Source organism: Lissotriton vulgaris, chromosome 7, assembly GCF_964263255.1.
Source record: "Lissotriton vulgaris chromosome 7, aLisVul1.2, whole genome shotgun sequence".
Lineage (NCBI taxonomy): Eukaryota > Metazoa > Chordata > Amphibia > Caudata > Salamandridae > Lissotriton > Lissotriton vulgaris.
The window spans coordinates 1,764,773,980-1,764,799,027 of record NC_141695.1 but is presented as its reverse complement, the minus strand read 5'-3'; the positions used below and the strand labels follow the sequence as shown (position 1 = coordinate 1,764,799,027).

At 45.5% G+C, this 25,048-nt stretch overlaps 1 protein-coding gene across 3 annotated transcripts in view; it reads left to right on the top strand.

Annotated features, from left to right (window-relative positions):
- Positions 1–25,048, top strand: part of LOC147706616 (cell adhesion molecule CEACAM5-like) — a 250,203-nt gene that overhangs the window by 125,446 nt on the left and 99,709 nt on the right. For 2 of the 3 annotated variants that reach the window (XM_086933102.1, XM_086933103.1), the window contains exon 2: positions 13,986–14,354. The exons of the other annotated variant lie outside the window; for it this stretch is intronic. In XM_086933102.1, the coding sequence (XP_086789228.1) occupies positions 13,986–14,354 (369 nt within the window). The remainder of the gene's footprint in view (positions 1–13,985; positions 14,355–25,048) is intronic. 3 annotated transcript variants of the gene reach the window in all.

Genomic DNA, 25,048 nt, shown 5'->3' with positions numbered 1-25,048 from the left:
AGTTCTGGTCTTACTTGGCCTGACGCTCTGCCCTTGGCACTCCTATCAACAAGAATGACTGTGCACTCTAGAGTAGGACTTAGTCCCTACGAAATTGTGTTCGGCCATCTGGCCAACATATGGGGAGTGCCAAGGCCAGCCAAATTCAGCGAGTTAGAACACCCTGTACTGCTTGATTATTTGTACGAATTGACGGCTAAATTGCGTGTTTTACACCAACAGGTACATGATACTCTACCTCAAGCTACTGAAGCTCCAGGACACCCTATCGATCCTGGAACCTACGTGCTCGTAAAGAATTTTCAGCGGACAAAGAATGATGAGTCCCGTTGGACCGGTCCCCACCTAGTACTTCTCTCCACAAGATCAGCTGTTCGAGTGGAAGGAAAGAAACATTGGATCCACAGGGTCCATTGCAAGAGGGTCCCTCTACCTCTGCCTCACGACCGGCGGGTCCAGGAGGGGATTGCTGATTCTGAGACTGAAACTTTGCCTCGCTTCCTACTCTTTAGTGATGCACAGGTAAAAGGAACAAACTCTGTACGCGAGAGTGACGACATTTTGCAAGGATCTGTGCCACCGTCAATGCGAATGAACATTACAGAACCTGAACTGTTGTTCGAAAACCAGACAATACCTGGAAGAAGGCGTTACAATTTGAGGCCGAGAACTATGACTATGGACAAATAAAATATTGCTTTTTCTTCTATTTTTGAAAGTGCAGCTCTCTCTCCTCTGAGGAACTTGCTTATTTTTGTTTTTCGAACCGCCATCCGGGTTCTGCTGCTAGGGTCGCGGTTGTCTTTGGGGTGCAGCCGAAGACGTTAGGTCGACGGTTCTGGTTGGTCTAAGGGAGTTGCCCTGGACTGACAGAAGCATTCCTTAGCATAGAACACCCTACCGCCGCGGGCAGCAATTATAGAGGATGGAGTTTTTCAAGATGGAGAGACCTGCCAAATCGATGAACTTTAAAACTAAAATGTTCACAGTGATGACAAGAACACGATTTTCGATAATATGTATTTTCATGTTGCTTAGTTTAATGACGTTTTTAATAGGTTATGTTTTATTCACTTTTCAAGTGACATTTGCACCCACTACACAGCCCACACCTCTTTCTCCTGTTTCCTCGCACTCTTTTCACCCTCTGCCTGAACATGAGTCTGCTAGAAGGTTGGAGTTTGTCAATAATTCATTCGTTCAACTTTTACACCAACACCAGTTAGTAATGAACACGACTAATTGTTGGGTGTGTGGACTTATGCCACATACGACAGATAAAGGTATCCCATATTTTGTCTTGCCATTTAGCTACTATGGTTCTTTATGGGCGTTTCAAACGATGTTCCTATTTGCCATCGAACCATATCCTCCACGTTCCACGAGAAGTAACTCAAGCAACAGGGCATTAGTGGTGGGAATCACAAATATGAGCAGAGATATTGACACGTATAGAACGATTCCCCGAGATACGCTGAAGGCTTACAGTAGATGGAACGCGATAGAGTATGGAGTTACCTTGAGTGAAAACAAGCGAGCAAAGAGATCCTCCCCAATCTGGATCGTACCCCATCAGGGTCACCTATGTCTGCAGGTAAATGGCAAGAACCCCAGAGCTCAGTTAGGGAAGAGTTTTAGGGAAAGATGATGACACTCAGCCAACATAACCAAACTTCTGAAACAAAGAGGCTACAAGGAACAACCATTATCTAAGGCACTAACAAAATTCAAAAAGACTGACCGGCAAAGCTTACTACACAATAACCAAGTGCGAGAGAGGAAACAAACAATTCGGTTCAATACTGAATACAACAGCGGACAACAATACATCCGCAAGACCCTGCAAAAACACTGGTACCTGTTGAAAGACAATCCAACCCTGTCCAATGCCCTACAAGATGAACCCCAGATGGGCTTTTCACGAAGCAGAAACCTAAGAGACATCTTATGTCCATCATTTCTCGATATCAAACCAAAACCAAGACCTTTTCCACCTCAGACCGTGGGTTTTTACACTTGCACGAACTGTTCAATCTGTAAACTGGGCAAATCAAGAACTAAAGAGGTCTCAATTAATGGCCACAAACACAAGATCATCGACCTCATTAACTGCGAAAGCACCTATGTAATCTACCTAATAACATGCCCTTGTGGTCAACACTACATCGGTAGTTCAAAAAGACCCTTGAAAGTCTGGATACAAGAACACTATCGGAACATCCATGGAACAGACACTAGACAATCCCTTGTAGAACATTTTCTACGACATCACAAGAACAACTTGAACTTCTCGTTTGTGGGTATAAAAAGACTAAAAATACCCAAACGAGGAGGTGATTTGGACCAAATGCTTCGTCGAGAAGAAAGTGCACTAATCATAGGTATGGAAACAGTAAAAAATGGGCTGAATCAGGAATATGAATGGCATCACTGGCTGTAATCAACTTCATTTTTCCACTCTATGAGATGATGCAACAATGCCATGGACATAGCTATAAGCTCACAATTGATGACATGAACAATTGTAGTAGGCCCTGTATTAATGTGCAGTTTTTCCACCAGCCAGACCTCTTTAGACAAACCACCGCTCCTTCACAGGACTTGCCCAGTCAATAATGTGGAATTGTTGAGATCTTATGTACAAATGTAAGATAATGTGATACTGATGCTTGTCCTACTAACAATCCCCATAAATTAACATGGTTTAGATTATCCCCTAAATTCTACCATTAGACCAGGACTCAGTCTGAGGTACTCTACTGTGCCCAGCTAATAGCTTTCATACTCCTATCTCTACCTGCCCTGTAGGTTATGAATTCTCGTTCTCTGACAGAGTGTGCCAACTTAACCCCAATTAGAATCCTGCTTTTTCGATAAAAAACACTTCCTAACAGTTTGCCTCTCTGTACTACTGACAAATAACATGCAAATCATAGGTAATACAATTATAAAGTACAATATCTGCCTTGTGATGCCCAGGCCACATCAGGCTGCTATTCTTCTAATCAGGTATCTACACCACTTACAAATGGCAGCCATCGTACCGAGTGAAGCACAATTGATCTGTTAAATTCGAGTAGCATTTCTTGGTTTTGTTTAATTTACAATACTTATTTATTTAACTTACATAGCATAGCTCTATCCGCGTGCAAATCGGGTCCACCTACAACTTAAATATTAAAACCTAAAGCGTAGCAAAGTCTAGCGAGATAACGCGTCCATCCGGTTCCTCTTCCGGTTCACACCATTTAACTACCGGGTGACCGCGGGTGTGGGAACCGCTGGGATTCACCCCGATGACCGCCCTGACGCTGAAGGACTCGCAGCAGGGACCGAAGAAGGCATTAGCCAAACTAGTAAGTTTTCCGGGAATGTAGACGATTTTGGCGCGTGTAATTTATCTGTATGCCGGCTCTCACTCACGAGACGGATAGTTTCCCACAGCGCTCACGCCCATTTTGATACTCTGACACATTGTGTCCCCGTTTGCTTAAAACTCTGTTATACCTGCGTGCTCGATGTATCCGCTCCGTAATACGTAAACATTTTGTAGTTTACGACTTGCCCAAACAACTTAATGCTCTAACATGCATGCTGATATAACGAATATAGTGCGAAGGGAAAACACCTACATCTAATTGTGCGCCAGTTTCAAATGTATTATTAGAACTCCACGAGCTGTACAGTCGCCTGCATATTACCGGCTCCCTCTAGTATCAGTCACATCTACCTGTGTAAAAGTGCTCGGTTTTAAAAAAACAGTGTCGTTTCTGAAATGTGGCTTAGCTGAAATCATGGGGCCCTTTTTATGCTGTTCTGACAAGAAGTTAAGGCACATGGCTAAATACCCGCATTATTACGGAAATAATGTCCAACCTGTTAAATAACCAAAAATAGGAATCATTGCTCCGTTAAATGTAACAAATGTGTATAATTTTGCTTATTTTAACTTTGTGTCCCTGATCATAGAAACTAAGAAAAGCCAACAAAACATAGGCTACATTGCTTCTGATTATTTATTATGTATGCTTAAATGTTAATGGTAATTTCTTTAACACAGCTCGAGCCACCCCCTAATATATGTCCTTCACTTTGGTAACTCGTGATATGCAGGCATATTAGCCAGGTTTAACTCTCATGAGTAGAGGTGCTATTTATGCAGGTTTAGAGAAAGATTGATGTAATGATTAAAACAGCAATGTCTACAAAATGTAATAATATAATACATAGTCTGTGAACCAATGTGAACCATTCTGATCACTTGTTACCATAGATAGATGCTACTAACATTGAACGTACTGTCTGTACTTCTTACTTGCCAAAAGCGTTTACCTTAAATAACATGCGGAAGCACCAGACCTGATTACTAAAACGAATGTATCAATAATTGTTTTTTGAATTGACAGAAGAACCTTGTTCCTGAAAAACTGTACTTTTGATATTTTGGACATTGACACTATTTGGATACTTAAATACTTTACGTCAGAAAAGAAAAACTAGGTATATCTATTATACACTGTTTTCTATACTGTGATTCCTGTGTCTGTCCACCCGCTCTTTCTTTCTCTCTGACCTGGTATTTTGGGACACTTTTCGGGTTGCCAAAAAGAAATCTGAACACTGAGAAACCAATCTCATATATCTTGCTGTTTTAAAATAACACACCTGTTTCACTTTCCTTTTCCTTTTGCACTCCTTAGTTTGCGCTATCCCAGTATAATTCCAGTCACAATAACTATATCTGTTTCACGATTCACCACTACCTGAAAAAGCAGATAAGGCCTTGATGCTATAAATCATCACAATCACTTCTGCACTTTAGGTGATTTTCTGTTCCTCTTGGGGTCAACTGCTATTATTTCGCACATCTTAACAATTTATTCCGTCTTCCTCTACAGCCTTGAGAAAGCCCCGGCGCAAATCGCCATGAGGGGGCGAAACACGTGTCGGCTGTCCATGTTCTATGAAAAACAATAAAGTTACCTTTCTGCAATGAAAAACAGCTCTGTCCTTTGTACTACAATTCTAAAGAACGGATATTAATTCTGAAAAAAACTCTCGAGATCTTTTTTGGAGTACACACTCATCTTTCCCTAAAACTTGTTTTGCTATATGAAGCCCAAGAGGTCCAGAGCTTCGAGTGTGTCTCCATTCAACAATAATCATAGCTTATTCAAGCGTTGTTAAAGCCTTGGAATTCTTGGACCTTTGCTACTCTATCCACAATCAGTTAGGGAAGAGTGTCTGTACTGAAACGTATGTCTTTTCGTCTCAGACCTCTCCTTCATTCCTAGCAACTAAGGGTACCTACTTCATCTGCCACGATAGAGCATATACATGGTTGCCCCCTGACTTCTCAAGCACATGTTTCATTTCGTTCCTGTTGCCTCCCACCTACACGGCCGCGGCAGATTACCATAAGACAAGGACAGTTAGAGGTGTCGTGAGTAAAGACGACACCACAGGACAGGAATTTGGAGACTTCGTAAAAGGTTTTCTGCCATTTTGGGGGCCTATGGTGAACAGCAGGAACATCCGCCAACTGACGAGGGTGGTTGAATCTACCATAGTTGAAACTGCCGGTGCCCTTAGTAACTTGACTGCCGAGCTCCAGTCGGATCGTCTTATGACTCTCCAGAACAGGGTCGCCTTAGACGTCATACTTGCAGACCGAGGTGGGGTATGTAAAGTGATCCAATCAAGTTGCTGCATCTTCATCCCAGATACCGCTCCGACAGTATACCAGGCCATCTCCAAACTGCATAAAATCTCTGAATCTATTCACGTGGATAAAGGAGACTGGTCACTGATGGGGTGGTTCTGGAAAACTGATATCTGCCTGGGGATGGAAGATTCTGATAGTCATTGGGATGGTCTTAGCCATTCTTTTCCTGTTCTGCCTATGTGTACAGTGTACTCCTGCAATATGTGGCCTCTGCGCTGCATCATGTGTAAGGAAACCTGTTTCAAGAAACGAGCTAAGTAATAGGATGATGCTACAGCAACATCTCAATGACTTTATGAATATAGACCTGGACTCAGATTAGCGTGAGTATAGGTTATTGCCTATGTAAGGGCAAAAGGAGGGTCTGTGGTACTGGGAATTCCGGACCCGTGTTATAAACATCGTTGCATCATGACGATTTTGGTATCGGCAGACCGGAAATGGTTTGAATATTATACACGAGCATTTTCGTCATGATCAAGTTACGAGATCACCCAGAAATCAGCATTTCCGTTCCGAACCCTCGCGTTCCATTTTGTGAACAGCATCCATTTTGTGATTGCCCTCACATAGCCAAATGACTGAAGCCGAAACCCAGTCCGAAGGACACGTACACCTTAGCTGACTCCCCTGTGACCTGGGCAAGCTGACTCCACTGCCTGAAGCCTAACCTGTTCGGCCAGGTCCACTCCCAGCGGCCGAGCTAGATTCGTATCAAGACACAACATATCATAAACCTTTCATCGCACACAAGCTATGCCTAATCTTACACGCACCTGTCCCTGTTTCTTGCTTTATGACTTACTTTACGAGGAGGAGGAGCCCGATTTTATTGGGGGTCCGTCGATATCTGATGGAAATACTGGACCTTGCCGGGTAATTGATTATGAGCTGGACGAACAGAAATGTGGGCTTGTCATCATGACTCTGCTTTTCCTTTGTAGTGAAAATATTTTGATGGTCAACTGTAAAATAAGGAATGTTTGCCTAAAGCACATTATTTTGTATAAAAGAAGAAGGCTGGCTTCGTAAAAGAGAGCAGTCTCCTGAGAACATATATGTCATTGTACTTCTAGGATACCTGTTACTGGCTGCAGCCAATAAATACGATCTTTGACTTCACCTAGAAGACTCTGTGTTTCTGTAGTCTGAAACAGGAAGGACTCGGAGTTTTCATGTGTGTTCCCTGGCACCGCCAGGTCCATAAAAACCCGGTACTCCAAACCTGAGATCTGCCCTGACAGCAAACCCACGAAACAAGGACACAGTCAAAGGGTGTCGCAAAGAGTTTAAACTAGCCACTGCCACTCGTAAAGAATCTTTGAGGAACGAGGCGTGGAATGAGATCTTGGATCCACAAACCCTGAAAAATAGTTCTAGATTCTGGGCGGTAGTTAAGAAATCATTCCTGGTGCAAGATCCAGGAGAGGGACTAGAAAGTGTTATAACTAAGGAGGAGTGGGTAGAACACTTTAAGCAACTATATGGCGGCACGGTGGACAATATTACGTATATTTATCCCGATAATGGGACAACCTCCTTCAGAGTAAATAGTGGAGAGGTAATGGTAGGGATAGAGGGGCTTACAGCTGGTAAAGCGCCAGGCCCTGATGGGTTACCCCCAGACCTTTTTAAGTCTGATTCCAAGCTTTGGGCACCGATTGTTGAAGCTGTTATCAATGCAGCTGCTAGAGTTGGGTGCCCATTTTCATGGGGGGTTTCCACCATTGTTCCTATATTTAAAAAAGGAGACAGGGATAGCCCACTCTGCTATAGGCCTATCTCCCTAATTAATTCCATGGTTAAAATAGTGGGGAGAATTGTACTGTAGAGACTTTCCAAATGGGTGATGGACAATAACATCATGTCTATCTCACAGTATGGCTTCTGCAGTCAGACCCCCCAGGATATAGCGGCATGGATTGGCAAATTTAGCGGCACAAAAATGAAAATTTAGCGGCACAAAAATGGAAATTTAGCGGCATTTAGCGGCGTTTTATTTTGGGTTTTTTGCAACACCAAACACAGATATCTTACTGTTTGAGTTATTTGACAACATGGAGCTATGTACATTTTGTTTATTTACAATTCAGCCCATTTGTTTGTTAAAAGGCATGTTAATCTTGGCCATGTACGTTCAGTTCTTCTGAGCCCCCATAGGTTTCAGACTAGGCATGCTGGAGGCAGAGACAGGTCTCGGAGCGAGTGGGACGGGTATGCTCAGACGTGAGTCCCGTGCTCTCCATGCCACTGGAATTAAGCTATCCAGGCTGATGAGGGCTGAAAGCCCGAAACCTGTCCTTGGATGCTTGTTTCCAGTCCAGGGAGGACTTGGCTTGGCAGTTCGGGCTGGAACTGTACCCATGGGGCTCAGGGTCAAGACTGATTTGCATATGGCTGAGTTCAAACTGGAGTGGCATGGTGAGCAAGAAAACAATGGATTTTGGCCCAGATCTCTGTACTGGGGTGAATGTATGACATTGTTCTGCATTCTGTCCATCACCTGTTGTTTTTACAATCCACAATGTTTTAAGGCAAAGGTCATGCAAGAGAGCTATATTTTCTAAGGAATATGCAAAATTTGTAAAGTTGTGGCCTGGGAAAGTCCACTCATTTCATAAACCCACTTGTAAGCAAAATGACTTGTTGTCTGAATGAGGCTGTGAATACAAAACATTGTTCCTTAACGCATGTCAGTCAAGGTTTAAAGTACAAAACAGCATAAACCTGGGGAATGGAAAATGGGTGCGCATGGGGCTGGATTTTAAGGCGGAAACGGGCGGAAAACGGCGGAGACGGCAAATTTCGTGGGCTTTTGTCCAAATATCGCGACATTTCAACAGATCGGCCGATTTCGCGATTTTTTTGCAAATTGCGAAAACCGCGATAAGCTGGAGGGTCTGTATATGCACACACACACAAAACACGCGCACACACACATACATATACACACAATATGCATAAAGACAGAGTGAACGAGACAGACGTAGAGGGAGTTAGAGAGAGAAATGTGGGAAAGGAAGGAGAGAGAGCTTAAGGAAAAGAAGGGAAATTAGTGGAAAAGATGGGGATTTCGAGATTGGAAGAGTGGGAAAAAATATGAACTGAGGTAGGGGCGAGAGATGCAGAGGGTTATGGAGAGGCATAAAAAAAGAGAGAGGGTAGGTAGGAGGGTGAGACATTGAAGCTTTGCTTCCGGGCGCCTCTAATTGTTTCCTTCACAGAAAAGCCCCCACTGTGCTTCTTAGTAAAAGCGTGTTTCTTGTAGCACCTGTGGGAAATGTATTATTACTTGTTTATACCGTGGCTCTGGCAGTCACTAGATCGTTTTAGTCGCGTGGCAGCCAGAGGCGGGCTTTGTTGACTGGAATAAAGGCTTTGACTATTTTCATTTCAGTGGGTTGGAAGGAGCGCCATGTAAGGCGCCGACCTTGAAGAAATCTCTATAATTAGCGAGGCGCTGCAGTTTGCTCACTTTTGTCACGTTTGTGTGCACAGGGAAGAGACGAGGCTCTAGCATTTGCACCCTCCAGTCCCATGAGTTGCTGGATGTGACTCACAGCGTGTGGCTCTTGTTAGCGTCAGAAGGTGTAACTCTGGCGCTCTCTAACGGCGGACTTTCATATCAAGCCTACACCCAAAACCCACAGAATGTCAGCGCGCAAGCTACTGAAATGTGACAGCTAGTGCCAAAGACAACATGACGTTACATAAGGAAATTACTGGTTTAATAATACACTCTTTAAGCTCAATTAACTTATAAGTGTATGTGTGTGGTACGCAGGTCACATGTACTGGGCCAGTTCACCCCTCTCATGTCCAAATAATGTGTACCTTCGACCTGAGTAATAAAACATCTACAACTGAAAGGGGGAGTTTGGTTTAGCTTGAGGTGTGCGTAAATTACTGTCAGTATGCTTTATGTTCTCTGTGATCCTTCAGCGTATTTTATCTTTTCAGTTGACAAAACTCTGCACTCTGTGCGGGGGGCCTTTGGGGGACATTAATCTTTTATTTTTAGTATTGCTGTATGTCGGAAATGACTTCCGAACAGTTTCTTGTTCCCTGCTAACGCGATCCTGGCAGGGACGTCTGTGTTCGCCGGCCGGCTGTTCTCCTGCTCCGAGTCCGCTTCCCTGGTCTCTGGAGAAGAGGAAGAGGCTTCGTGTGTGTGTCGCTGCCGCTTCTTGCTGGTCTTCTCCCTCTCTCGGCCGCCGTGGTCTTCTCCCTCTCTCGGCCGCCGTCCTCGACCTCATGGGGCTGGATTTTAAAGCAGAAACGGGCGGAAAACGGCGGAGACGGTAGAAACGGCAAATTTCGCGGGCTTTTGCCCAAATATCGCGGCATTTCACCAAATCGGCCGATTTCGCGATTTTTTTGCAAATCGCGAAATCGCGATAAGCTGGAGGGTCTGTGCAGTGGCCGATCAACCATAACACAATGTATAAATCTTTACTCAATACTCAGCAAATACTGTATTGCCCAAAAAGGTACCGTCCACCTAGCCTTCATGGACCTATCCTCAGCCTTCGACTGTGTGAACAGGGGAAGGCTCTGGGGGTCCATGAGGGAGAAGGGAGTGGACAGAGGGATTGTCAATTTTCTAGTAGATCTACATAGTAACACAAATGCGAATGTCAGGTATTCCCAAGAGTTGTGCGTAACTGAGAATTTTAGAACTGGGAAGGGTGTGCGCCAAGGTTGCATATTAGCCCCTTTCCTTTTTAACTTTTATATAAATGAACTTGATAGCGTTTTGCAGGAGGTGAAAGCTGATTGTCCTAGGGTGGGGAGAAGGAGTATTCCCGTTCTTTTATACGCAGATGATGCAGTCTTAATATCCAGAACTGAAAAAGGTCTCCAATTGTTACTAATTGCTTTTAACCCCTTGCATGCTGATAACAGAACGGTTCCGTCATCAGCGACGGCTGAGCTGGGCTGATGACGGAACCGTTCCGTCATGACTCTGCCCGCGCAAGGCGGAGTCAGCATGGGCGGGGAATTCCCGCCGCACGCAAGGGGTTAAACAGTTTATGGAAGAAAGAGATCTGCTGGTTAATAACTCCAAATCATTTATTATGCAAGTTGGTAACCGACCAAAAAGACATTACTCCTTCAAACTAGATAATGAAGTAATTCCATTTTCTAATACATTCTCTTATCTAGGAGTCCTTTTTGACTCTAAATTGTCATGGGGTCCACATTTTGCAAAGAAAAGATGTGCTGTGGCTAGGGTTAATGCTTCAATTTTTAATTTTGCTTCAAAATTAGGGAAAAAGCCAACGCTCGCAATGATGAAATTATATGATGCTAAATCAGTAGCAACTGCAGCCTATGGTAGTGAACTTTGGGGATATATGGCTTGTGAACAATTACAGATTGCAGAAAATGCATTTTAAAAACGCCTCTTGTGTGTCCCGGCCGCCACCTCCAACTTTGCAGTCCATGAGGAGCTGGGAGTAGAATATTTGAGCGATGTTCTCTCCCTACGCCCATTGACCTGCTGGTTGAAACTGTGGCTGAGCCAAGACATCCCCCTAACACACCTGATTGTAAAAGATTTCATTTCTCATTATAAGGCACTAGGTACCCCATGGCTGAAGTACCTAAAAAACAGTTTCTGTGAGCTCGGCCGCCCTGAGTTATTTGATCGTCCGATTGGAATTGTAAAAGGGGATGTTGAAGCAATTAAGCAGTCTTTTCTCCTGAGACGGAAGGCCGTGAGGGAGGGTGTTGAGTTACAGAAAACAAGAGTAAGGAAATATATCATGGTTAAAACATGTATGACAATGGAGCCTTACCTACTCGGCACATTTAGTACCCATGAAAAGTTCTTGGTAACAAGATTTAGATTGAACTTGTTCCATCATCTGCTTATAAGACCAAAAAAAGATGCTTTTAGTAAACCTCCTGTATCCTGTGGCTGTGACGGAAAGTCTCTACAGGATATGCTGCATTTTATGTTTTTATGTAGATTTTATGAATATCCGCCTAAACGCTATCTGCTTGATCTTTTAAAGAAACTTAATTTTAATCAGATACGACCAGCCTTTTTATATTTACAATGGTTGCACAGTGATAGTATCCTCCAAATAATTGAATTTTTAAAAATGTCTCTTAGAATGAGAATTTGTCTGGATCAATGAATGCCAATATACTAATGAATTACAGTTCTGTGAAATAGGGAAATTTATTTTTGTAATTACTCTTCATCAATGTTTTATGTATGTACAGTATGAAATGTGTACTTTTATGGTTGAATCGAACCGAAATAAAGTCTCTTTGGATTGGAGTGGAGGACCCCCCTTGTTCTCTTGTGTGGGTAGTATTTCTCACCTTTGTGTCTTGAAAGTGTGTATTGCCATCTCCCTCATCTTCAGTTGTGCTGCTGAGAACCGTCCTTGCTTCTCCTCCTCTTGTGTGATGCTCTTTTCATTGCAAGGTCCTAAATTACAGAATTCACTTCCTTTTCACATACAAAGTTACAGCGAGCAGAGGGTGTCCTTCCTTTCTTCCTTTCAGATGTTTCTGCTGCGATTCTCACAGGAAGGGATTGAAAGTATTTGGAATGAACTCTACAACCAATGAGAATCCATGGATCAATAATATTTAGTGATAAACAGCTCTCTGCTGAAGACAGGATAATGTCAGGCTTACTCAAGCTAGCCTCAGAACCACGTTCATCAAAAGGGGTTGACCCCACTATAGGATAGACATTGTTCCCGTCCAATGGGCAAGCAGCCTGCTTGACATGCATGTCCCTCCACCAATGGGAAGTACAAGCTGTGGGTGGGCTGAGAGATGAGTGGCTGTTCGATGCTCTTCACTTCTCCTTAAGTAACTAAGCTTGGATGGTCATGAAAGGTGACACACGGACAAGGCAAAGTCAACAGTCCGATTTTCAAAGCCGCGCAAGGGGCGATATGCGCCATCTCGCGTGATTTTGGGAAGAAATGTAACTCCGTGCAGTTGCATGAGCGGCATCGCGCTACATTTCTATTTGGAAGGCATTCCAAGGGTGTAGCGCGGGCGTTGCGATGTGGCCACCCATGGGCGTTGCGATGCGGCCACCCATGGATGTTGCTGCACTCCCAGATTTACAAAGACATCTAAACCTGGGAATGCGCGAAGTGATGACGCTTTCCCAAGTGAGGCGTAATGAGGAGAAATATGTTTATTTCTCCTCATTATATTCTCTTTCCACATGAGCGGCGCTCAGCAGCGTCATAGAAAGAGGAAAACGTCTGAAAGGATTATTTATGAGCAGGAAGGTATCTCTGTTGCACAAAAACAATCCTGTCTGTAATACAGGCCCCCTTGCACTAGTGTGCACCATGGGGCCTGCGTTGGCGCTATCAGCACACCGTGCATCAGTGCAAGGGGAGAGCTGGAATGATCCATATCTTTGTAAATAGTGTGTATTTCTGCTCCCTCCCTTTCACGCAGCGCAGAAGCGTTGCTTGGGGCGCTCCAGTGCGTGAAAGTTTAGTAAATGGGCCCTACATTTAGTGAGAACCTACAGGCAGGTCCCTCTGTTCCAGAGACCCTCGGATCTCCAAACCCACAGATTTATTGATCCAGTCCAGTGAGGCGGCTTCGAGGAGGGAATTGATGAGATGCAGACCCCTGGTATTGCCAATATCTGCCATCAGGGCTGGTGGCGGAAGTGACGCGTCTTTCATAGTAGGTGTGGCCACCTCTGTGACCCTACAGCTGACTGGAGAGTCACCCCCTTGTGTCTGTCCAGAAGCAAAGGTTGATTGTGTTAAACTGCTGAAGCCTTTGTAATGGACATTAGGGGTCTCGGGTCAGTGATGCTGCCAAGGTTTGTGGAGACTGGTCGAGGTTACTGAGTTAACAAGGAGTAGGCTGAAGAGTCAAGACCCTTGCTTACACCACACTCTCTGTGAGAGCAGGACATAGGCTGGGTTAACAGGAGCTTGATTAAACTGGTTTTTAGATTTTGTATTATACGGTAACCCTGGCATAGGATTGTGGAATTAACAGGGGGAATAACCATGTATATTTTATCAGGAAGTTTTTCTCGAATGAATTGTGATGATTGCGTATTTATTTAAAATAAGTTGTATAGGTCTTCAAGTGTAGAAGTTGCAGCTCTGCCCTGATATTGTGATGCTTTTGTGTAATCCATTCATCTAGTTACAGTCGCCTTTGTCTCTCCGCACCCACTGGTGTCTGTTGTTTTTGGGGTTCAGCCGCAGCGCCTCTAATGTTGTTTCTCTTCTGTGTTTTCTTTCAGCCTGGGTGACGTCAGTCTGGGTGACGTCATTGTTCCAGTGCACAGCGGCGCAGCTGTCAATCACTCCAGATGTGGTGACCGCGGCGGTGGGAGACACCGTCACTCTGTCTCTGCGGTACAAGGGGCGTTTAGTGCACTGTGACTGGTTCAGGAGCGGAGGGACAGACGCAAAGGACCAAATCCTCAGTCTCTTTGGCAGCGATCCTCCTCCGTCCTATGGTCCTCAATCCACCGGCCGAGAGTCTCTGCTCCCGGACGGGTCTCTGCGGATCACAGATGTGCAGACGAATCACAGCGGAAACTACACCGTGATATTATACATGGACCCGGGGGGGCTACAGGAGGCCACAGCACAGCTCAGAGTGCACGGTAAGGTCGACCACACCTGTCCTGTCACTGCCACCCAGGCCTGGTTCTAGGGCGGTGCGATGGGTGCCACCGCACCGGGCGCTGACTTGGGGTCGGGGCATCATTTTCCCAAGCATATTATCATTTTAAAAGCACCTCCTGCTGCGGCGTTTCTGGCCTCCAGCAATTTTAAGGCATCAGTTAAAATGTCAAGGGAACTCCGGTGGAGTGTTGTCTCATCCTAAGGTAGTGCAGAGGGTTAAAGTGCCTGCTGCTAAGAACATGTACGATGCAAATAAAGTACATATAATGTAAATAGGTCACTGGGTTCCTGCTTTTGTAAGAGAGATCCTTTTGTTACTTGTCCTTTATAGATCAAAATTCTAATATAGAACATTGAGCTATTAACTGTCATCAAAGAGCTGCAAACTGCGAGGTATATGTTAGAGCTATATGCTTTTTTGCCCAGTCTTTCATCATCCTAATCTTGCCCAAAGGGTTAATTTAATTGGAAAACGATTCTTATTATTAAAGAGAACCCCTAACAATGAAATTATGTTTTACATTCTGAATTAGCGCCTTACCAGAATAAGGACTCTTAAACTATATTGCCTACCAGTATCGATGGCATGTCACTCCTACACTACTCCTCGTACTCCTGTCTGAATTAACATTTCCTATACACTGATTTACACACATATGATTGTTTCTGTGCAAAGTGTGTGTGATGTAAAGTGCTCAGACACCTTACACTGGCATGAGAGGTGCTATAAATCGAAATGAATCTGAGAGACAGTGGTTACGGAGACTTGAGGGGGCATCGTTAAAGGGTGCTAGTGAGGGAATCCGTGGCCGAGGTGTTCATTGGGGGGCGCCAACAGACATTGTCGCACAGGGCGCCACCAGTGTTAAGGCCGGCCCTGCTGCCTCCTGTACACACTTGTCTCACTCCAGGAGCTCAGGGTCTTGTGTGAGCCTCGGACACTTGTCTCACTCCAGGAGCTCGGGGTCTTGTGTGACCCTCGGACACTTGTCTTATTCCAGGAGCTCGGGGTCTGGTGTGACCCTCGGACACTTGTCTTACTCCTGGAGCTTGGGGTCTTGTGTGATCCTCAGACACTTGTCTTACTCCAGGAGCTCGGGGTCTTGTGTGACCCTCGGACACTTGTCTTACTCCAGGAGCTCAGGGTCTTGTGTGACCCTCGGACACTTGTCTTACTCCAGGAGCTCGGGGTCTTGTGTGACCCTCGGACACTTGTCTTACTCCTGGAGCTCAGGGTCTTGTGTGTGACCCCTGGACACTTGTCTTACTCCAGGAGCTCAGGGTCTTGTGTGTGACCCCTGGACACTTGTCTTACTCCAGGAGCTCAGGGTCTTGTGTGACCCTCGGACACTTGTCTTACTCCAGGAGCTCAGGGTCTTGTGTGACCCTCGGACACTTGTCTTACTCCTGGAGCTCAGGGTCTTGTGTGACCCTCGGACACTTGTCTTACTTCAGGAGCTCGGGGTCTTGTGTGTGACCCTCGGACACTTGTCTTACTCCAGGAGCTCAGGGTCTTGAGTGACCCTCGGACACTTGTCTTACTCCAGGAGCTCGGGGTCTTGTGTGTGACCCTCGGACACTTGTCTTACTCCAGGAGCTCAGGGTCTTGTGTGACCCTCGAACACGTGTCTTACTCCAGGAGCTCCGGGTCTTGTGTGACCCTCGGACACTTGTCTTAGTCCGGGAGCTCGGGGTCTTGTGTGTGACCCTCGGACACTTGTCTCACTCCAGGAGCTCGGGGTCTTGTGTGTGACCCTCGGACACTTGTCTCACTCCAGGAGCTCGGGGTCTTGTGTGACCCTCGGACACTTGTCTTACTCCAGGAGCTCGGGGTCTTGTGTGACCCTCGGACACTTGTCTTAGTCCGGGAGCTCGGGGTCTTGTGTGACCCTCGGACACTTGCACTTCTCAGTCCGCAGTGATTGTGTGCAGGGCCGGCCCTTGGGTGATGCGGTTGGTGCCACTGCACCAGGCGCTGACTTTTGAGGTGGGGGCGTGTTTTCAAGTACAATACGTTTCACAAGCACCTGCTGCCGCGCCCCTGGCCTCCAGCAACTTTATGGCAACCATAAAAGTGTCCAGACGTCTCTGGAGATCGATGGACCTGCTGCAGAGATTGGTGTTTTCTGTGGTGCAAGTTGTGACTCCTCATAAAGTAGCACAGAGGGAGAATGTACCTGCTGCAAAGCACGTGTTCCCTACGGATCAAAAAGAGCATATAATGGAAATAGATCAGTGCGTGCCTCAGAGATGTCTGGAAGTCTGTGTCCTGTGACGCAAATCCTTCGGGATCCGGCAGGAGCCTTGGAAATGCAGACCGGCAAGATGCGACCTGGGGAAGGGGTGGTTACACCCCTTCCCCTTTTTTGTAGTTTTGCGCCAGAGCTGGGGCTGAGTGCCCCAGCAACTGGTTTGAACTGGGGTATTCACAGGGACACCTTGTGTGCCCCAGGCACTGTCTGAAAAGCATTCACTGAATGCACCCACCCTGTCCCAATACACTGAAGTCTGTCTAGGGAGGTGGTTACACCTCCCTGGACAGGAAACCTATTCTTCAGGCCTCCCCTGCTGGAGTTTCGTCCAGCAGCAGGAGGTCAGACTCATGTCTGTGGCAGCAGCATCCATTTTGAGATGCTGGGGCTCTTTTAAACTATTACCGGTCAGGTAAGTGTGTACATGTCTTCTCCTTCTAGAAAGGTGGAATTCTATCCCCGCCACCAGGACTGGCGGGGGGAGGGGAGGGAGGGGGGTAGGATTCCAGAGTGTTTGACACCAAGAACAGCATGTTTTGATGCAGCCATTCCAAAGTTAGCATTTACAGCGAGGTTCTAATGCACTTAAGAGTATATGGTATAGCTGCATGACAGAACAGCTATAAGGAAGTGATTCTGAAAGCTGCAGAGGGGCTCAGATCATGCTTGGGCACCCTCTCACACAAAACCAAGCACTCTGCCTTCAGGATTGTCGAGGCCTGCCATACGAGTGACTTATAGGTTTATATGTGTTTGTATTTAAAGGTAGATATAGGTAACCTACATCTTAGTAAGGGGTACAAGCACCACCTTACACAGGCGGCTGGTAGCAGACCTGTGGTGCCATTTTGGAAGGTTTCCCAGGGGTGGCATAATACATGCTTCAGCCCCTGGTAGGTCTCTGGGGTACCTATGCCCTTGGTACCTAAGGTACCGTATACTAGGGACTCATAAGGCTAACCCGGTAACCAATCTGGAGTGTACCTAATGTACATGCAATCAATTTAAAGAGGAAGCAGCTAGGCTGGGGTCCTGGTTAGCAGGGCCCCAGCCAGACTAAAGTCAACAAACAGTGAAGCACAGTAAAAAGTGGGGGTAACCATAGTAAGCAGACCCTCCTCTCCTACGCAACCCCCCAAACGCAGGGACATTAAAATAACCTTGAACAGTTGAGTCTTCATGTTCTAAGTGGGAATATCTAGAGAGTCCATCTGCATTGGCATGGTTACTCCCAGGTCTATGTTCCACTGTATAGTCCATCCCCTGTAGGAATATGGACCACCTGAGCAGTTTGGGGGTTTCACCCTTCATCTGTTTTAGCCACAAGAGGGGCTTATGGTCAGTCTGAATCTTGAAGTGAGTGCCAAACAAGTACGGCCTCAGCTTCTTCAGAGCCCAAACCACAGCAAAGGCCTCCCCCTCAATCGCTGACCAACATTCCAATGTATTAATGTGCCAACAAATCTATGCCAGGAGAGGGGTGCACTAACCCTGGATATAGTTTTTTCTAACAACCAGCGGCACATAAAGTGGGCCAAATTGGTAGAAAGGCAAGAGACTCTAGATGACTTTAAACAAGTAGTAGTCACAAGGTGGCCAACATAAAACTACATTCCACCAAACCTAACTTCATTAAATTCATGGAAGTTGCTCATAATGAGTTATTTTCTAAACTGCAAGGATTTTTCCTAAACCAGTAAATAAAAGTAAGGCGGCTAAGCCGCCTCCCAGACAGGGGTGGTATGACCTATCCTGCAGAAGTGCCCGCCAGAAACTCATCTTGGAACTTAGGAATAGAAATCCAGCAGGGGTGAGGGTAGCCAGGGATGACTATAGAAAGGCCCAAATTAAAGCAAAAAGTAAATGGGACGAAAACCACTGGCTTGACTTAAAGTTTGCATGTGCGGCCAAGAACCAAAAATAATTCTGGGCAATTGTCAAATGGGATAGAGGGGGGGTAGCAGAGCGCCCCCAAAACAATGTAGCAAAGAATGCATGGGTTGACTTCTTCAAGCCACAGTATGCATGTAATCAAGATCTCTGTCAGTGTGAACAACCCCCTATGGTTTTCTTTAAAGGGGAAGTGTTCACCCTGGGCGATGTGAACACTGCACTAGATGGGGTGACAGGTGGCAGAGCGCCAGGTATGGACGGAATTCGAGCCGATGTTTTTTTAAGTGACCAGGACTCATGGTGCCAATACTTTATGTGGCTAGCCAACTCACTTGCCCAGGGTGCCCAGATCCCAAAGTCCTGGAGGGGAGCGGAAATTATTCCAGTTTTTAAAAAAGGGGATAAGGCACTACCGAATAATTACAGACCGATCAGCCTCATGGATTCTGCACAAAAGCTGATGGGGCGTTTAGTGCAAAATAAGCTACAAGATTGGATAACCGAGAAGGAAATTTTATCTCCCTTTCAGGCTGGTTTCCGCCCACTAACAAGCTCCATTGACCAGGTCGTCTATTTTCTAGCTTTATACTGGAGAAATGTGACCTTGAGTAACGGCCCCTTGTACGCTGTGTTTGTTGACTTGAAGTCAGCATTTGACTTAGTTCCACTGCAAAAATTGTGGAGTGTCCTTGCAGATGTAGGTATCAGCCCTGAACTACTTACACTGTTAGTTCGTATGCATGAACATAACTTTGCCAGGATTAGATAGGGGGCCCAGGGCGAAGTAACTGATCCATTACCAAAGAGCTCCGGGGAGTGCAAAGCAGGTGAATATGCCTGTTGTGCTCCCGGGGCACTTTCTATAATATGGCCCCAGTTATTCACTATCATGTTTGAGTAGTCGAGAGTGCTGGTACCATGACTGATGAGTGATAATGTCTTTAAGTACCTATCTTGACTCGTGGCAGTGGCGATTTGTTCCAATGAAATGGCAGCTGGTGTACTCGATTTCACAATGAAATTTATGTAGGCTTCAGTTGTCTTGAGAAATAGTCAGCAGGTTTTTGATCTTTTCCTGTACGATGTACCATTGTGTAGTTGTACAGTTGTAATCTTAGACCTCAATTGTCAATGCAAGTAGGCACCTTAGCTTTTGGGTTACCAAAGATGGTCACAAGTGTGAAAGGATTTCCATATAAGAATATATTAAAATGTTCACAAGACCACACACTACTAAACTTTCTTTCTCAGGTTATGAATAAGTAGGTGTCAATAACCTCTATTTAAAGCTTTGGATCAAAGTATGCCATTTCAGTGGCGTTTTCTATTCCTTGTTTGATTTTCTTGATGCTTTGCTCACACTCTCGTGACCAATGAAATTAAACAGTCTTTTTCATCAAGTCTCTTAAGGGAGCACTTACCGTGGCGACTGGCCATGCCAAGGTATGAATGTAAAATGGAAATGTCTTGTAGAGAACTGGCCGTTGACATCGCTTGCACTCTTGCTGGATCGCCCCATCAGAAAAGATATGGCCAAAGAATTTTAACTTGTTTTATGGAACTCACATTTATCGGCATTCAAAGATAAACCTGCATCAGCTAGTAAACGACATACTTGTGTGAGAGCTTTGTCACGTTCCTTCTGTGTAGCTCCAAAAAGCAATATGTCATCACTATAATTGAAAGCATTCACGACAGGCTGTATGATACATGGAATTACTTCTAGGAAGAGCTCTGCTACAGATGACCTCTGCTACAGACCTTTTACACCCCCCATTATCCTGAGGCAGAAGCCGGGTGCGGGCGAGCGTGTGCTGTACTTGCTGACTACTAGCTGATTCCTTATTACTTGTGTGTTTTTAAGCTGACTACGAGCTGTTATTAATTATTCTTTTTGTTTCATTGATTTTAAATCGCCGCATAATTGCTTTAACTTCGTTGCCTGAGGCGAAAAGCAGGGTGACATTTAGGCCCTCCATCTGCTTCCACTATTTTAAAAATTTCAACACTCACCCCTCTGCCTTTTGTGAATCAGTCCGGGCTGCGCTGCTCCCACTGTCCTTTACCCTTTCAGCTGACTAGGAGCTGAAGGGTACTCTGGGCCAGTAGGCCGTTCTCTTCCTAGCGGACATCTTGGGGGGAGGCTGGCTCGCTGGTCGGCAGACTAGTGGTGCTGCCTCTGGCCGGTGACGCTATATATTTGCGTTCCCTCGACTCCGTGCAGCGGACGCACATCCTTTGATCCAAAGGAGCGCCTAAGGAAGGCCCGTCAGCGTCCCGGAAGCGGACGGGTGCGGTCGGGCCGGGGACTTAGCCATCTATCTGGAGGCTAAGATGTTTAAATACACTTCGGCCGAGCTTTTCACTCTTAAGGGAAAGGCCGGTAACTGTCGTACTGTTTTCCCTTGTAGGCCTAAAGGCAACAGGCGTTGTGCTAGCTGCGGTTGGCTACCAGGAAATGGTTCTATTTCAATCCCAACGGACACACCTAACAAAAGCACTTGTTTACTTCTTAACACCTGGTACCTTAGCAAGCATGCGCTGGATCTACATAACCTACTGTCTGATATTAAGCCCATCTGCCTCTTTTTAACTGAGACCTGGCTGGATGACTGCTCCGGCCCTGACATTGCCACTACGCTCCCGCCCAATTATTTTTAGGAAGGATAGGGTCAATGGCCAGGGCGGAGGTGTTGCATTGGTAGTGGACAAGCGTTTTGCTTGTTCTATCATCCCCACCGATGATATTCAGGGAACCGAGGCCTTGGGATTTTCACTGTCACTATCACCATATCAATCCTGTACGGGGCTTTTGATATACAGGCCCCCTGGCCCAATTGGTTCCTTTCACGAGGAGCTCCATTCCGCCATATCATCCTTATGCCTACGATCAAAGCACTGTCTGCTTCTGGACGATTTTAATATCCACTTGGATATGGCAGATGCGGTAGACACCATTAGGATTCTTGATACTACCACCCCTCTGGGGCTCATCCCTTACCTCTTCGCACCTACTCACAACAAAGGCCACACTCTAGACCAAGTCTTTTCAACTATCCCTATTGACATAACTACTCCAGTGCCAGTCCTGTGGTCGGACCACTACTTGGGGAACTTTCAAATCACTCACTTGGTCAGAACTTCTTCAAATGCATATGACCGCAAAGCTCAGACCTCACGTGCCTTCCACCGTGTATCCTCTGAAATGCTGGCTCAGGCCCTTCTAGCTTTTCCGTGCCAGTTGTCTGGCAACCTTGAGGGTGATCGCGACCTCTTGCAAACATGGTTTGCTCAGCGCCTTGATGAATTAGCTCCCCCCCTGGCCACCCACAAACACCATTCACGGGCTTCAGCTCCTTGGTTTACACCAACACTGACCGAGAAGCGACGGCAATGTAAGAAAGCTGAAAGAGTATGGCGTCATCACTATGATCTGGTATCCAATGAGGTGTACAGGAAATCCATCAAGACATATCACCGGAATATCACCCTGGAAAATAAATCCTATTTTGCTAGAAGAATTGAGGCAGCTAGTAACTCCAGCAAATACATTTTCTCAAAAGTAAAGGAAATTACGTCGCCTTTTTCGAGTACTCCCAAATGCTCTGACTCTGAGCTTTGGGTTACTCAATTGGCGGACTTCTTTGCTCGCAAAATTAAAAACATCCGGGCCTCTTTTCCGCCTTCCGTTGCCACCACAGTTCCCTGCGCGACTCTTCTCTCCCCTCCCGTGGCTGCCGAGGGCTCTATTCTTTCGAGCTTTCCTTCCCTCTCTCTTGCAGCTTCCCTGGACCTCCTTTCCAAATTAAAGTCAGGCTCTCCTTTGGATCCCTGCCCGGCCAAATTCCTTGCTAAAACAGCACAAGTGATCAATCCTTTAATCAACCCTGTGCCTATTCTATTGCTGAGCACAGGAGTTGTGCCTCTGGCCTGGAAGCAGGCCCTTATTCTTCCACTCTTGAAGAAGCCCAATCTTGATTCCTTAGTCCACGCCAACTACAGGCCTATCTCTCTTCTTCCAGCTTTTGCCAAGATTGTGGAGAAGCACGTACATTCTTCTCTTGCCAATTTGTTGGAGACCAATAACATCTTGCACCACACTCAATAGCCTCAAGTGCAACTCCGATAAATCTGAGGTGCTTTTCTTTGGCTGCCCCTCTGAACCGTGCTGGAAGCCCTGGCGGCCTGTGTCCATGTTTCCGCCCTTAGCCTCCTCCTCTGTTGCCAAGAATCTAGGAATGAAGGTAGACAAGGGTCTCACCCTAAATCCACAGATCCTGGGTCTAGTGGGCAAATGTTTCGGTCTTCTGAAAATGCTTAGAAAGTTCCTGCCTTTACTTTCTTTTGCCCACAGAAGAATCACTGTTCAGGCACTGATAGGGTCATGCCTGGATTATGCCAATGTTTTATACCTTGGCCTTCCTGAATTCCTTTTAGCGCGGTTGCAAACTGTGCAAAACTCCGCTGCACGAGTTGTTTTTGGCCTTCATCGGAGATACAGTACAAGAGACCTTTTAAAAGCCCTTCATTGGCTTTTAAAAGGCCTGGCGCCACAACTGTGGAATGCCTTGCCTTTGTCGTTGAGGATGAATGCCAATCTCTTAGCCTTCAGGAAAGATCTCAAGTTGTGGCTCTTTGTTCAGTAAGTGTGTCACCGTCCCCGCCCCGCCCCTTTTTGGGTTTTTGTTAGCGCCGGGACACTCTTCGGAGTAGCTGAGCGCTATATAAAACATTTCAATAACATAACATAACATAACATGACACACAAAAACTAAGTTTCAGTCACCTACCAGTAGTGCATGCGTTTTTGGTTACAAAATGGCCACCACCGCACCATTGCTTGGAGACCCTTTTGCCTTCATGTCCAGCTAAATAAATCCCTCCTTCACACTATATATCCAGCCTTGGGTCAAATATTATCATCTTTCTATAAATAAACTGCAGCATGATGATAATTAATTATCTTCATTAGAAAAATACTTGACTCTACTTGGTCCCGAATAAGGACTGATCTTAATTGGTGAAATTAATTAGTTAACACATGGATTAGAGCCTGACTGCCCTTTATTATCATCTCTAATGCATTTAAAAATAAAACTTCCCTCTTAGCTCATACAGGGGTATAAAACCATAGCTGTATTTCAGTGACCTTCCAAAACTCAAAAAAGAAAAGTGACTCTACCAGTTTGTTAAATGAAAATGTAGAAACAGCAGAACTGTGTACATAATCTTAAATAATTTGTCCCCCAAGGTGTTAGGCCCTAACGTGTCATGTAGCACCTAGGACCCCCCAGGACCTGCACATTTTGGATGACCTAAACTGCGGGCTTGGTGTGAAGACAGACTCTGGACACCCCCAGAGGATGAGTCTGCCTTTAGACCTGCTAGCTCTACAGTGTCACTACCATTCTACAGCGTGGTAAGTAGTTTCTGGCAACCACTGATCATGACAACCCTGATTCATCAGGTATCGTAGAAAGAATACTGTATCTTTCGCTCAGTCACTCGAGCTTGCTTTTCTCAGAATACATAGAATGATGAATGGAATAGTTTCAATAAGTATGTATTGCAGACAGGAGCAGACAAACGTAATCGCTAGAACCAATATCATAAGAAGTAGATACATTTCTACCAAAGTGCTAATAAGATGAATAAAAGCCGATTACATAAAACGGTAGCATTGGTGTACTCCTGTGATGCGTAGCCTACCTAACCGTACCTAGCCTAGAGGTGTAAGTGAATCATGTATGTATAAGTGCTAGGACATGTCCTAATGGAACCTGATGGAGCCAAGAATTTCCTGGGGAAGAGCTAACCCCTCACCTGATGTTTCTGAATTAGGGACCCCGTCTCTGCGTCGAGGATGGCACCCCGCAAGGGATGTCAGATCTCTGCCTGTGGAAGGATCAGCCTGCAGAGTCTCGGTCCAGCCTGGAAGGAATTTTTCCTCTGTCTTGTAAGGGGGAGTGAGAGTCTTTTATACTAAAGTGGTCATTCCGGGGTTTTTCTACAATTGATGTTTTAAAAACATTCGCTAATCCCCTGCTGATCTTTTTCCAAACAAACATGAGCATAGGCAGCTGGCTGTTGGCCATGAATGAAAAAAGTGGTGACCCTTGTACCAAATAAATCTACTGTGCCTGGGGGCATGTTTTGTATATGTCAGGTACAGGGATTAAGATATAGTACCAAGAGCCCGATGTCAGAGAGACAGAAGTAAGCTACTGGGTAAAAGGTCACCTGTGTAATACCGTTATGTCGTGTGGATGGGACGAAATGTACTTAATCGGTATGTACATGATGAAACTAACCTGAGGGACATGACACCCACTCATCCTAAAAAAGGTCAACAAGGTCAGCTAGGTGATGATAGTAAACACAAAAAGACATAAAAATCCTTCATATTAAAAGCATATTTGAAAGCATTTAAAACTGTTTCTAAAAAGTAAAGCCTATAATGAAAGTATTCTTCCCTACAAATCGTGAAAAAAAGGCCCATTATATATTCAGATTATATTGTCATTTGT